Below are 15,867 nucleotides of genomic sequence, written 5' to 3'. Positions count from 1 at the left end.
CAATTAAGCAGGCTCTACATTCATTTTCTTCGCTTTTTCTTTTGCTTTACCTCAAAGCCCAGTTGCTGTATCAACTGCTGTTTGCAAGCAAGAAGAATGAACAGATCTCCTTCACAAGAAATGCATATACAGGAAGCTTGGCAGCTTTAAACATCACATCTGAAAAAGGTACCTGCAGACCAGTATAAAGCACCCCTAGATCTTGTGGGTGCTGGTCTGCCCATGGTCTCCCTTTCCTGCCCCGAGATCTCCCCAATGGGCCCTGCGATGCCAGGACAGTCTTTCACTCACCATCACGTCCTCCGGGTCCGGCAGCCAGTGATGCTCCTCCCGACGAGCACTTCTTCTTCAGCTCCAGCTGCTGCGAGCGCTCCAGAGACCTGCGCATCATCGCCTCCAGCCGCTCCTGGCCAGTTCATGCAAGAGAGAGCAGCATTAAGCACCCAGCCCCACCGCACTGCTGTGCCTCTGCGTGGGTGTGAGTCACCAGACAGGGCTCTCTGCTCTGCATCCAAAACCCAGGCACGCGTGCTCGCCCCACCACACCAGCGCTTTCTTAGTGGGCGGAGAGTAAACGCTGCGGCTACTGCGGGCTCCCAGCGCCAACACCTCTCCCTTCCCTGGAGAGAGGCGGCTGCTGCAGCAGCCAGGCTTTGATTTGGTTAAGAATAGTGCCAGGCCAGAGTTAACTCCTTGACACCAATCCCATCCAGCAGAACTGGAATTGTGCTCTAGAACCAACTGCATCCTCTTGAGTTGAAAAGCATACAGCACTATGATTTGAGCAAACTGAAATTAAGATATAATTTGAATTTTAGTAGCCTTAAGCATAACTTTTTGGGATGATACACCATGACTTTGAAGTCTATTTTACAAGGTCCCATTTTCATCTTAGAACTTCTTAAAGGGGAATTAACTGTGTTCTCCATTGTAACACTTTTATGCTTGTGATACATAGTATTCCGGGGATAATACTGCAGATTTCAAAATTTTAAAAGACACAAGAGTAGGGAAACTTGTGACTACAAAATTAAGCATTTACCTATTCTCACATGTAGATGGGGGGAAGGGAGGAAGAACTAAACAGTTTTTAGCCAGAAGATAAAAACAACAACCAGGTTTCTCTCCTAACAGAGCATTTATCAAAAGCACGCCCCTGTATTAACCCAACTATTCTTTTCATAAAGTTGGGCCTGATTGCTGGCAAATCTCTCCCCGGCACTGGAGTGAAGCTGTCCTAATTTTGTGCTCCCTACAACCTCAATGACACTGCAAATCCCAAATCCACTCCCTGCCTCCACTGGAGAAAGTCCGCAGGGTAAGTGGTTACATGGACACCTTTTCACCCTCATAAAACTAACCCTGAGGTGCTGGGCTAATCCTAGTCGAATTTCAAACCCAAAAGATATTATTTTCTCATGGCTTAAATAAAGAAGTGAGCAAAATTAATTTAGAGTAGCACCAAAGGAGTGACTATGACTTAAGAAGTGGGGAAAGGCTCCTGTATTTCACTCACTTGAAACACAGAAAGGCCACTTAGGAGGCACGTGGATCTGCCTTTCTGTCCCTACCAGAGGAATGAGATGAGCATTCTCCACATCGCAGACTCTGCTGCATAATTTTTCCTCCAAAGAGCACTGCATTAAAAGATGGCCTCTTCAGGGACCTATGAGCAGAAAGGATATTTCTTTCCTCCAGTAAATCTCAGATTTGTATTTGCTATTAACTGTGCACTAGTTTCTGGCTGAGACTCTACAATCATGAGTGTGCATTTCCTGGCAGAATCCTGTCCTTACGACCCTGGCCCATTAAATTCTCACAGTCAGTCCCAGCAGTTTGTACAAGAAAAGATAAGGGCTTGGAGGAACTAGAAAGAACTTCTTGACTATTTGAGGACTGAAGTCTGGTCACTCAAGATTGGAGCTCAACAGTATTTCATTATGTAGATTTAACATCAAGTATTTAACTTTCCTAAATGAAATAAGTCCTGAATATTCATTGGAAGGACTGATGCTGAAACTCCAATACTTTGGCCACCTGATGGGAAGAACTGACTCATTGGAAAAGACCTTGATGCTTGGAAAGACTGAAGGCAGAAGGGGACCAGAGAGGATGAGATGGTTGGATGGCATTACCAACTCAATAGACGTGAGTTTGAGTAAGCTCCGGGAGTTGGTGATGGACAGGGAAGCCTGGCGTGCTGCAGTCCATGGGGTCGCAAAGAGTGGGACACAACTGAGCGACTGAACTGAACTGATTTAACTAATGACCTAATCTAAGTGTTGAAATCTTTCACCTCAGAGTGAATTTAGTATTGAGTGGGTTATGGGAGACTGCCTACATGCCAGAAGGAACTCACAAGATAGTTGCTTATCTATTTGGACACTAATGAGAACTAAGAACACCAAGACTGATCAGCCAGCCACATCACTGAACAGCTATCTAGGGGCATAACCATAAGGGAATGCCATCCACAGCCAGACCTACTCCTGAGTCAATAAGTTACCTTTAGAAAAAATACCTGTCATCCATCCCCAAATCCATTGAGCTGCTCCAAACTCTACCATGAGCGATACATTTCTTTGAATCATAAGCAGGCTTATGAAAATGACATTACCCCTGAGAGAAGACACAATCACTTTGTGTCTTCCCTTTGCGGAAGATGATGCAAAATAGGCAATAACCAAGGTCTCTGGTGGCTCAGTGGTAAAGAATTCGACTGCCATTGCGTGAGATGTGGGTTTGATCCCTGATCTGGGAAGATCCCCTGGAGAAGGAAATGGCAACCCACTCCAGTATCCTTGCTTGGGAAATTCCATGAACAGAGGAGCCTGGCAGGCTCCAGTCCATGGGGTCACACAGTCAGACATGACTTAGCAACTGAACAACAACAAACCAAGCTCTATGGTAAGTGGGCTTATAAAACCCAAAGTTGTCAGAATGGGATGATGCTTTTTCCAAACATGCCAAACCAAAACTTCACTCTTATTAGAGGTTAGTCCTATTTAGTCCCGTATTACATAGTATGTGTGTGGATTTTTCTGTTCCTTCCTGTGATAAGACTGTAAAGAATCCTAGATTTGGAGTCAGAAGACATGAATTCAAATCCCACTTCTGCCTGCTATCTTTTAGCCCCATGATCCTGAGTAAATCATTTGATGCCGTCCTTGGGCATTAGTTCCCTTTTCTATAAAATGGGGATGATATTACCTATATTACAGGTCATTCAAATTTACAAGATAATAGGAAGCATAATAAGTCCAATGCTAACTGGATCCAAATTTGATGAGGAGGATTATTAACATGGCAATTTATAGCAGTGGTTCTCAAACGTGAGTGAGCTTGCATCAGAATCCCCTGGAGGGCTTGTTAAAACACCAGTTGCTCTGCCCCACTGCCAGAGTTTGAGCCAGCAAGTCCAAGGTGAATGTCCTGAGAATACATTTCTGACAAATTTCCAGGAGATGTTGGTACTGTTGGTCTTGGGATGGTACTGAGAATCACTGGTTAGAAGAAAGCCTGAGCATGAGGGAGCATGTTGAGAAACTTCAATCACATCAGAAGAACAGTATTAATAAATATCAGAGCTGCATACTGCAAATCCTGCCAAGTTCTAGCTCTCCTGAGTATCATCTGATCATCAACAGAGGATGGCGAAAGGGCAACGCAGACTCTTGTCCCTAGAATGTCCTTTCCCAGGTGGGGCTTAGCGGAAGGAAGGAATGAGGGCAACTTACCCTTGACCCCTTGAGCTCTGGCCCTAGATATGCCTGGATGAACTTAACAGGAGAACCACAACCAGGGTGACGCTCTGAGTTGGCCAAGCAGTATAAAAAGCCTGTGGCAGGGCTCGGCCTGGCCACTGTTACCCAGACAGTGTCTCAGGCAGGAGTGGAGGGTTGACACACCTTCCCCGTTGCCCTTACTCCATGCATTTGGGGATGAGAGAGTGGGGACAAGCCCCTAAATGGTCCTAAGCAGGGCTCCGTGGAGGGCCTTTTTCTCTGGAAACAGACATCCACATCTGGCTAGAAAGCCACGTAATCACCATGGCCCTATGCCAGCCAACACCCTCTAAGAGCAGCCAGCTCTCATCTTAAGAAGTTTTCATTTAGTTGAGTTCAGAAAGGTCTTGTTTTTACAATCAGCCTGGTGGGTTTTGTTAGGTATCAAGCAAGAAGAAGATAAGAAGTCGTGATGTGTTAAAGTAACTTACAGAGATGAAGGTACTCTTTGAAAGAGGCCTTTCCTGGTTATCTGTTTAGCAGGAGGAACAAGGAGTTGGTTCCGAGTCATGAAACTATACTTCCCTGAGTGGAGAAAGGTGAGTACACTGTGCTGTCACCCTTAACCCAGGGAGGTTAAGGTTCTGGTTCCAGAAGCTTGATGCTGGGGAGCTATGTGGCATGTGAGGGTTTCAAGAACCCACCCCAAGGAGAAGGCAGCCTGCAGCGAGAGAATGAGCTCAAGGTCAGGCTGCCAAGTGGACGCTGGACTCCCGCTTCCCTAGGACAGGCCTGCCTACCTTCTAGCCTTTGAGACCTCTGGGGGCTTCTGTGGTGTCAGAGAGGAGGCATCCACGCTGAGTCTGGGGCTCACCTGCACAGATGTGAGGTGTTACCAAGAGCGACAGCAAGGCCAACAACCCTAGGAACCTGGAGCCAGGGCAGGGCTGGTGGGGAGGCGAGGAGTCAACAGGCCTTTTCTGAGCTCCTAACATCAGACTGGAGAGGCAGGAGTTGGTGGGGAACACACTTTCTAGCAAGCTAGAGAAACAAAATGGAGTGACCCATCTTCCTGTAGAGGCTTCTCCCTGGTTGACAGAGATGGGCCCTGACAGAAAGGACTGAGATAATCCTGGCATTGTGGAGCGTCTCCACAGCCACGTGCCAAGCAGGGAGCAGCCCTCCTCAAAGATCTCCAGCAAACCATGGAGGCAAATGCAAAGGCTTTCCTTTGGAAAGGCTCCCGCAACAGAGAGCTATCCATCCCCTCCAAAGATCCCTTACGACAATGCCAGTCGGACCTCAGCCCCAGCAGAGCAGTGATGACCAGGTTGCATGGGCAGAGTCCCTGATCTCCACTGAGGTCTCCTGGGGCTCTAAGGGCAGGAGCAGGTGGGGCAGGGAGCCCACTGCTTCCTCGGGTTGCTCTGCACCCATGGGAGGCCCAGCTCTCAGTCTTGCCCTGCTGTGTCTGGGGAAAAGGGCATGCAAGCTTGGTGTGTGTTTGCAGGCCATAGGCAGGCAGCCTGCCCCACTACCCACCAGCATCACGTAAGGGGTGAAAGGGAACAGACAAAGCAAATAGGAAATCAGCCCAAGCACAACAAGCAAGTCAGCTGCATCAGGACTAATCAGCTGGCATGACATTCCCTCATCTGCAAGAGACTGGAGTCCGACGTAAAATGATTGACTTAAAATGCCTCTGGCACTGTTGTTCAATATAAAAGAGTGCAGAATGCCTCAGAGGTGGACCTGTGTGGCACTGTCAGGGGTGGTGCAGGCTAAGGAAGTGTCTCCTGTGTCTTTGAGGCACCCTTTCCTGGAAGTGGCAGTGACAAGCATTCCCTGCAATCAGCAATCCTGCAGGGGGTCAGGAGTGGAAGTGCAGGGAGGAAGACCAGCTGTGAGTCAAGGACGGGAGGATGGGAAGAAAGGGGCGAGTCCAGCGACTCACGGCAAATGCCCAAGCTGGGAAAGGAGAGGTCCGTCCCGGTCACTGAAACAGCCCAGCTCACTGTGGCTTTTCTCTGGGTCTCCACGCCCTGTGCCATCATCTTTTCTGGGCAGCTCTCTCTTGACCGTGCTTCAGCCAAGGCCAGCTGGAGTCAGTGAAGGGAGCAGTTACTCTGTGCTAGTGCTTTGCCGGTGCTTTTACAAAAGTCACCTTCTTTAAGTCCTGTGACCACCTCTCTGTTCTGGGCTGAGAAGAATGAGTTCTTAGAGGGGCTGTGGGACTTGGCCTTGGCTGCCGGCTGCCTAAGTGGGAGAGCTGGGATTTGCACCAGGAGCTCGCAAAGGCACATAGGGATCCGGCTGAGACAGCAACAGTGAACTGTGACTAAGACCTTGCTTCAGGCCTCCATCCGCTAAGAGGAGCAAAGAAGCTGCCACTGATGCCTGTCTGCTGTGGGCAAAGACGGTTCTAACTGTGTATATGTGTGCATGATTGTGGTGTTTTTTTTTTTTTTTTTTTTTAAGTTAAAAAAAAGACCAAAGGGTAAAGACAGTGATAATTCAGAGATTTAAAAGAAATACTGAATTTATACCAACATCTCTGTATCTTATGGGCTTCCCTGGTGGCTCAGATGGTAAAGAATCTGCCTGCAATGCAGGAGACCTGGGTTTGATCCCTGAGTCAGGAAGATCTCCTGGAGAAGGGAATGGCTACCCATTCCAGTGTTTCTGCCTGGAGAATCCCATGGATAGAGGAGCCTAGTGGGCTACAGTCCATGGGGTCACTAGGAGTCAGACACAACTGAGCAACTAACACTTCCACTTTTCACTCTATCTTACAATGCTGGCAATTAACAAACCTCTATATTTTTCATACTAAATGATGAGTCACTATACCTTATGAATAAAAAATGAGCATCACCTGATACAAAGCTATGATTATACTCTTAAAATATACTTGTTAAGAAAATCTATACCCCAAATATGCTTTCTAAATATACTTTCAAAGTTTAGTAATAAAGGACTCTGTCAGGTAATTACATTCCATTTTTTTTTAAAACATAACTAGAGAGAAAGGATGATTAAAGCAAGAACCTGCATTAAAATATAAATAGAATAGCATGTTTGTATTGGAAGGTAGGCTATTTGATTTTCCAGCAGTGACTACAAGATCACGTTACCCTCTACACTCACAGCCCTTCTTCCAGCCTCATGTCTGCCCCAGAAGCATGGATGCCTCGAGTAACCCCCAGGTGGATGTCACTCAGTCCCCACCCATAATCCCCTGAGTCTTATCATCAGAGAAGACATCTGAAAGAGGATGTCTTAGAGTCCAGCAGGTCCACCCTCTTCACTTCAGAGACAAAGAAATTAAGGCCCAGAGAGGCCAACCAGCTTATCTGAGGTCACACAGCAATAAACTGCTAAGTTGAATGCATCTGTTTCTTTGCTCCTGTTCGGCCCTCACCTCCTCCTCCCGGAGCTTCTGCTTCCTCTTCTCCTCCACAGCCGCCCTCTTCTGCTCCTCTCGCTGCCGCTGCTCTTCCAGCTTCTTCCACCGCTCCTCAATTTGCTTTTCATACTGGAGCTTGGCTCTCTTCTGTTTCTCCAGGATTTGCTGCTCCCGGGCAGCTGGGGGAAGGAAGGCAGAAAAAAGGTGTCATTACCGGAGTACCCCAGGCCATTTGGCTTAATATCAACAATGCAGAAGTGAGACTGAACCCCAAAAAGGAGCCCAGAGGGATCGTAGGCTGCAGTAACTGAGAGGAAGGGTTCTGGCACCTCCACCACTAGCTGGGTGACCCCAGGCCTATTAGCCACGTCCTCTGTCTGCCTCAGCTTCCTCTTCTGTGAAGTGGGGATGTGCAACATCAGTGTTGGGGAGACCGAATGAGACAATGCAGAGAAAGCAGACAGTCACCGCCCCTACACGTGGGAGCTCTATCTGTCATCACCATCAAGTCAGACTTGTCCCAGTGGCTAGGCCAAGTGGGGGATTGAGAAATGAGAGCTATCAGGGTATCGTCATTCAGGATACATTAGCTGTACATACACTGCATACCAGATGCTGAACTGGGTGCAAGTAAACAGAAGAGGATGAACAGGACTGTCTTCCTTCTTGAGACATTTACTAAGGGGCCTTAACTCCACCTGGCCAAGCAGGCAAGGGTTCCCTGGAGGATGCAATGTCTGAGGTGACCATGAGGAGGCAGTCATTGAGACGGAGTCACAAGCTTCTCTTCCGTCTCAGTGCCCTAGGGAAGCCACTCTCTACCTACCTGAGGCACCCTGTGGGGAACACCCCTGATGCTTCTGTCCACAGCCTGCAAGGTAGGACAGCCTTTCCCAATAGGACAGCCTTTCCCAATTGGTTCCCTGTCCTAACATAGAAATGGCCTTCTGTGTCGATTTCCTCTGTTCCTCCAAGGATGGCCCTTCAGCTGCCCTGGGCAGAGGTTGCCTGAAGAGGGGGGTGGTGTGCAGAGAATGTCTCTCATTCTTCAGCACCCTATGCACAGCTGTAGTGCAGTGCCAGTAACAGAGCTTCAACACGTGCTCAGTGAGTAAATCAACCGCCCTGAGAATTATATAATATCTGTGAACAGATCAGTGGTAATGATGGTTTGCTCCCAGTTTTCCACGTTGACCTAGCAACTGTCCCAGTTCTTTTCTCATTTAGTCACAAATTTCTAACAGTCCTGAGAAAAGACACCATCATATCTCTACTCCCTTAGAGCTAAACAGCCAAAGTACACAGCTTACCAAGACATTTTTCTCTTTCTTCTCGTCTTTCTTTAGCTAGTCGTTGTCTCTCATCGGATTTTAAAAATCCTTCCATGCCTACAAGAGAGACAACATGATTAAACACTTCACTCTCCCCATCTGCTGAGTGTCAGGGGGTGCTGGGGCCACACCTTGAGTCTGGTCACACGCACACATCAGCATCAACATCACTTCACCTGCAGAGTGAAGTGATCCATCACTCCCTACCACAGGGGAGGATGGCCCAGACTTAAGAATTGAGGAGTGGTAGCTGTGGCTGTTACGCTCACCCGCCAAGCTGGGCTGAAGTGGCCCCAGGCCAGCCCTGGAGAACTAACCTTCCTCCTAGTTCTCTGGCTCCAGGCCTGGCCCCAGAGGAGTCAGAAAGCTCAATTAGGGACAGGCCTGGCAACATGCAGAAAAGCCTACCAGGCTTCCCCTGGTCCAGCTCACAGGGGAAGGCAGATGCACAAAAGAAAACACAATTATTACACAAATTATTATGATTATTAGGGCTTCCCTGGTGGCTCAGATGGTAAAGCATCTGCCTGCAATGCGGGAGAGCCGGGTTCGATCCCTGAGTTGGGAAGATCCCTGGAGAAGGAAATGGCAACCCACTCCAATATTCTTGCCTGGAAAATACCACGGATTGAGGAGCCTGGTGGGCTAACAGTCCACAGGGTCGCAAAGAGTCGGACACGACTGAGCAACTTCGCTTTTTCGCTTTTATTATTATTAGTGAACATTCGACTTTCTGGAAGAAGACAATTGCTGAGGGGCATGTATGAGTGAGCTGGAAACAAGTAACACTCAAGTTTGATTTTGGTTCTACTAAGTTTGCTCCCATGTCAATCTTAGCATTTTATAATCACAAAGAAGGAATATGATGCACTCCTGTTTACTTGTTATTTCATTTTGTTTTATTTATCAGTATAAGAAATAAAATGGAACAAATGGCAATTCCCCCCTAAAATGTCCGGGAAACATCCCAGGAGCTCCACATCTCCACTCATCTTCTACAGGACCCTAAAGGGCTTTCTGAAGCGAAGATGAAATGATCTTCGTGGTTGCTTTAGGATTAAAAATAATTTACTGCACTTGCTCACAGCTGATCATTCATGAGTATTACTTACACAATGGTCAAGGACCACATTCTGGAGCAACTGGCTTTAGTGCTGCTATAACCGGACTGATGTGCCCAGCACTTGGGTCTCCTCTGTGGTAATATCACAGCTGACTTCACAGTATGCGCCTTTCAGGGGTGTGCCTTCCACTGCCCAGGAGAGAGGCCTGGAGGCTTGGACCGCAGAGCAGCAGCAGGAATGCGGATAAGGATGGATGTGATAAGCTCTGGGTTGTCACAATTCCCCACAAGCATCTAATTTTGCTCCTGGATTATGCAGCAGGGATATTAAAGCTCAAGAGAGAAGTCTTGGAAAATCAACCCAAGTGCCACTTCCCATTAAAAAAAAAAAAACTGAAGTATAGTTAACTTCCAGTGTTGTGAGTCACTTTCAGGTGTACAGCAAAGTGGTTCAGTTATACACGTACATACATACACGTATATTGCTTCACATTCTTTTCTACTATAGGTTATTACAAGATACTGAGTATAGTTCCTTGTGCTATACAGTAGGTCCTTGCTGATTATCTATTTTACATATAGTAGTGCATGTATGTTAATCACAAACTTCTATTTTCTCTCTATCCCCTTTTCCTCTTTTAGTAATGACAAGTTTGTTTTCTATGTCTGGAGTTTATTTCTGTTTTGTAAATAAGTTCATTTGGTTTTTGTCAACTCTTAATCATTACGATTAATGATTAATGGCATCACCGACTTGATGGACATGAGTTTGAGCAAGTTCCGGGAGTTGGTAAAAAACAGGGAAGCCTGGCGTGCTGCAGTCCATGGGGTCATAAAGAGTCAGACACAACTGAGCAACTGAACTGAACTGAACTGAACTACAATGGTACCAACGACACGAACAGCATCAAGAATTTAAACGCCCAACTTCTCAGCTCATCAGTGTTGCTCTCCCAGTCTGACCCCTTTCCCTTACACCCCCTGAACTTGTATGAACCCCACCCACCTTCAAGAGCCCACAGTTTCCCAGATCCGTGAAGCTCTGTGCCCTCACATTGGTCACAGAACCCTAATTTCATTCTGCTTAGCTGCAGGGTACTGCCTCCCTGCAGGAAGTGAGGGCCTACTGAGCCAAGGGCGGGTCTGCATCTCTAGGTCAACCCGCTTGGGCCACACCCTACCCCACAAGCCTCAAGGTGCATACACAACACTCAAAGACAGGAATGTGGTCAGTGGTAGGGTAGCAGGGAGAGAAAACCAGATTTCTCCATGATGATTCTCTAAACATTTTCAAGCTCTAGTCTCTACCTTAAGCATTTAATTAATAAGGATTTGTTCTGTATGAAAAGATACAAAGAGAAGCCAACAACCCCTGGACAGATGCTGGCAACAGCACCCACATCTACTTCACAGCTCAGGCATGACCTGTCACCCTCCAGATCTAAGATACAGACTGAGAACCACTGAAAATGTTCTTTGAACAGAAGAAAAAGAGAAAAACTGAGGAAAAAGGGCCAAGCACATTTGAAATTGGCCATGATACCTTAAGGCTTTACCAACAGAAGGATGGCTGTTGCAGAGATATGCATGATTTTAGGCTGCCCCCTTGTGGGCACTTGTAAGAATCACACTCTCAAATCATTTTTCAAAAAATCTTCATTATCAGGCTCATAGTCACGACCTGCTTTGTCGTAACAGCAGGCTACAATGTATGAACCAAGTCCACTGCTTGAATTTACTTGGCCCAATCACCCCATGATGACAGAGGTACTATTATGACTCTCATCTTACAGGTACAAAAACGGTACACAGAGGTTAACTTGTTCAAGGTTATGCCATCAGAAAGTGGAGATGCAGATTCCAACCTAAGAACCTGACTCCAGGACTCACTCTTAATCACTGCTTTCTCACATGGCAAAAGAGGAAACGTAATAGCTTGATCTCAGCACCAATGAATAAATGCTTCGTGGCTTTCTGAGACTCTATTATACACAAGGAACAAGTTCCATCCTTGTCCCAAGAATGCACATGCAAATTCGGAGAGAAGTGCAAGACCAACTCATTAGAGAAGTACCGATTAAGCACTACTGTGAGCTGGGCACTGGCCAGCTGTGAACAGATGTGCTAAGTATTTGCTTCCTCTTCAAACTGATGGTTTGGAAATGACTGGATGCTGCGTGGGGAAAGGGGGTAGCCAGATGACCCCTGGGGCAGCTGTGCCATGCAATTTTGCTTGGGCCCCTCTGAGGGGGATGAAATGACTCAATCCAAGGTGGGTAACCTAGAATCTCTATACACTCTCACAAGGCAGCGACAAGCCATTCTTCTCTGTTTAAGATAATCGAGATTAAATGCAATTAACAATTCTGTTCCTCCATCACACTGGGCCTGTTTCAGGCACTCACTAGCCACATGAGGCTGTCAGCCACTGTACTGAAAAACAGTGAACCAGGAACCTCAAGGCTCACTCTCGTGATTCACATGTAACTGCCCTGGAACACACACAAATGAAGAATTCAGAGTCCAATCAAGGTTGAGTTTTGCTGGGTGAGTAAGACTGTGGTAAGGCATCATTTTTCTACATAGCATCTGCCTCTCCTGATTAAAAGAACTGTCAAGCAATCATTTCTAGAACATCCATTTGAGGAGAAGCCAAATAATTATATCTCCATTTCCACCTTGTGATCCCTGATGAACCTCTGGGGACCTCTGCCAAGAGGTTCCACCCGAAGGATGAAGGGGTACTGCACAAAGCAGACAGCCCCTATGTGTTCGGGGGCGTGGACCTGACCAGTTAGCATCACTGCAGCAACACAGCCTGAGAAGTCGAGGTAGACTATGATTCACAGGCTCAGGGCAAGTGACCTTAATACATGAATGCTACCACCACCAGGAGACTTCCACTAAAGACATGGGTATGGGTGTGTGTGTGTGGGGGTGTGTGTGCGCGCGCGCACGCGCGCGCGTGTGTGTTCACTGACTTAGTTGTGTCCAACTCCTTGTGAACTCATGGACTGACGTCCGCCAGGCTCCTCTGTTCCTGGGCTTTCCCAGGCAAGAATACTGGAGTGGGTTGCCACTCCCTTCTCCAGGGGATCTTCCCAATCCAGGGACTGAACCTGAGTCTCCTGCATTGGCAGTGATGACTTGAGCCAGGGTTAGCAACCCTAGCTTTGAGAGCTACTATTGCACTGAGAGTTAGTTCAGTTCAGTTGCTCAGTCGTGTCTGACTCTTTGTGATCCCATGGACTGCAGCACGCCAGGCTTCCCTGTCCATCACTAACTCCCGGAGCTTGCTCAAACTCATGTCCATTGAGTCGGTGATGCCATCCAACCATCTTATCTTCTGTTGTCCCCTTCTCTTCCCACCTTCAATCTTTCCCAGCATCAGGGTCTTTTCCAGTGAGTCAGTTCTTCACATCAGGTGGCTAAAGTATTGGAGTTTCAGCTTCAGCATCAGTCCTTCCAATGAATATTCAGGACTGATTTCCTTCAGGATGGACTGGTTGGATCTCCCTGCAGTCCAAGGGACTCTCAAGAGTCTTCTCCAACACCACAGTTTAAAAGCATCAGATTTTCGGAGCTCAGCTTTCTTTATGGTCCAACTCTCACATCCACACATGACTATTGGAAAAACCATAGCTCTGACTAGATGGACCTTTGTTAGCAAAGTAATGTCTCTGCTTTTTAATATGCTGCCTAGGTTGGTTACAGCTTTTCTTCCAAGGAGCAAGTGTCTTAATTTCATGGCTGCAGTCACCATCTGCAGTGATTTTGGAGCCCAGGAAAATAAAGTCTGTCACTGATTCCATTGTTTCCCCATCTATTTGGAAGTGATGGGGACACCCCATGAAGTGGTGGGACCGGATGCCATGATCTTTGTTTTTTGAACGGTGAGAAGGCTTTGGTGTAGTCAATAAAGCAGAAGTAGATGTTTTTCTGGAACTCTCTTGCTTTTTCTATGATCCAGCAGATGTGCTGGCAATTTGATCTCTGGTTCCTCTGCCTTTTCTAAAACCAGCTTCAACATCTGGAAGTTCACGATTCATGTACTGTTGAAGCCTGGCTTGGAGAATTTTGAGCATTACTTTACTAGCATGTGAGGTGAGTGCAACTGTGTGGTAGTTTGAGCATTCTTTGGCATTGCCTTTCTTTGGGATTGGAATGAAAACTGACCTTTTCCAGTCCTGTGGCCACTGCTGAGTTTTCCAAATTTGAAATAGCTCAACTGGAATTCCATCACCTCCACTAGCTTTGTTTGTAGTGATGCTTCTTAAGGCCCACTTGACTTCGCACCCCCGGATGTCTGGCTCTAGGTGAGTGCTCACACCATCGTGGTTATCTGGGACATAAAGATCATTTTTGTACAGTTCTCCTGTGTATTCTTGCCACCTCTTCTTAATATCTTCTGCTTCTGTTAGGTCCATGCCATTTCTGTCCTTTATTGAGCCCATCTTTGCATGAAATGTTCCCTTGGTGTCTCTGATTTTCTTGAAGAGAGCTCTGGTCTTTCCCATCCTCCTGTTTTCCTCTATTTCTTTGCACTGGTCGCTGAGGGAGGCTTTCGTATCTCTCCCTGCTGTTCAGCGTTAGTGCCACAGGGGAAACTGCACAACGGGTCCACGGGGTCCCCCTGTAGCACTGCTTACAACTGCGTGAATCTGCAATACCCTCAAAGTAGGAGCTTTTCAAAATGCACTTTAGTCACTCAGTTGTGTCTGACTCTTTGCGACCCCATGGACTGTAGCCCACTTGCTGAAGTGTAAAACCCTGGGAGGGACCCAAAGACAAAGAGGGAGCAGGTGACACCTTCCTAGAAGGACAAGGGGCAGCCCTGCCAGAGTCACCTCTGCCTCATTCTTGATGCAGTAATGCTTCCTGGGGTGAGGACGCTCAGGAGGTAGTGCGTACCCCTGAAACTGAGGCGTTTTCCTGGGTAATTCACCCCTAGAGGAAATAAGAATCAAACAGGGATCCTGAGCAGACAAACAACTATTTTCTGTGAACAGAAGAGCATAAAATTTCATACTTTGCTGACCTGCTCTTGCTTAGAGTAACTTCCCGTTATCCTTGGGCTGTGGCAAGACTTTTTAAAAAACTAATTTAAAAATGTATTTTATTAGCCTCAGGCACTCTCTCTCTAGAATATCAATGAGCTGATATTAGTCAATTATTCATGTTATGTAATAACCATTATCGAAATGCAAAGTTTTTAAGTGAAGCCAGCTGTGTTCGACTTTTAAAAACTGACTGCATTAAATGAATTTTAAAGTAACCTTCCTAATCACAGCTCACGTCTGTGCAATTACAATGCCCAGACAAAAGGAAGGGACTCAGGAATGAAGAGCTCATCAAATAGGAAGCCATGTCTGCCAGCCCCTCCTGTGGGGGGCCCACCCCTCTGTGGACTGGCAGGCAGGCATGCACCAACAACTCGGTGATGATCTGTCTCAGGTCATGGAGACCACTGGTCGTCACCTGTGGCCACAGGCCATCACCTGGGGAGCTCTAACAATTATGGTGCCTGTGCCTCCCTCCCAGAGACTGGCCTTGTCGGCTCAGGTGTGGCCAGGGTGCTGGTGCTCTAAGAGCTCCCATGTGATGCTTCTGTTCAGAAGGACTGACACTGCTCCTAGCCTGCTGCTCTTCCCACTGCAGCGCGGGTTGGAACCACTTGGAGGGTTTGTGAACCCAGAGTGCTGGACGGCACTCCCAGAGTTTCATGGAGTGGGCCTAGGGCCCGCCAGAGAAGGGTGTCCAAGACCCACACCTTAAGAGCTGCTGTTCTACTAGACTAGGCTGATTCTACAGGGCAAGGCCCTGCCTCCAGCTCCTCTCTGGATGTCCAGAGCCCAGCTAAGTGTGGGGCTCAAAGAGTGGGTCCCCAGTCATGTCTGCAGAAGGAACAACTGGCCGTCTGCCTGCACCCCCCTGCACAGAGTCTGCCATGGCTGTTACTGCCCCCACACTACTCTCTGCGCCTGCGCATCTGCCCCTTGCCCTCTAAGCCCCAAGACCTTGCACATGGTACTCAAATAGTTACTAAATGAGGGGCCATGAATATTATGTCCCTTTGATGGAAACCTCCCCATTTGTAGAGCATTAAACCAAGTATCAGAAGTGTCTATAAAAATGAGGAACATTTTAAAATATCTTTGTAGCCATTATTTTGCTGGATCTGTTCAGGAAATTCAAAGGTCAAGAAAGGAAGGTAGCTTCCCCCACAATTGCTAACAGTTTCCAGGTGATCAGGTCTCCTTTGAGAACCACTGATCTACTCCATTCCTTACCAGCTATAACCTTCTGAATTGGCTTAGATTCTCTTTTCACTGCAGTGAAAAA

The 15,867-nt window shown here is 47.2% G+C and overlaps 1 protein-coding gene across 1 annotated transcript in view; it reads right to left on the bottom strand.

The window, feature by feature from the left end:
• Positions 1-15,867, bottom strand: part of MAP7D2 (MAP7 domain containing 2) — an 89,830-nt gene that overhangs the window by 38,621 nt on the left and 35,342 nt on the right. The window contains exons 2-4 of the mRNA XM_052663633.1: positions 8,442-8,519; positions 7,147-7,310; positions 292-406 (exon numbers count right to left, since the gene is read on the bottom strand). Coding sequence (XP_052519593.1) covers positions 292-406; positions 7,147-7,310; positions 8,442-8,519 — 357 coding nt within the window. The remainder of the gene's footprint in view (positions 1-291; positions 407-7,146; positions 7,311-8,441; positions 8,520-15,867) is intronic.

The sequence above is a fragment of the Budorcas taxicolor genome, chromosome X, assembly GCF_023091745.1.
Source record: "Budorcas taxicolor isolate Tak-1 chromosome X, Takin1.1, whole genome shotgun sequence".
Lineage (NCBI taxonomy): Eukaryota > Metazoa > Chordata > Mammalia > Artiodactyla > Bovidae > Budorcas > Budorcas taxicolor.
The sequence above is the reverse complement of the archived record's forward strand: the minus strand, read 5'-3'. Positions and strand labels throughout refer to the sequence as shown.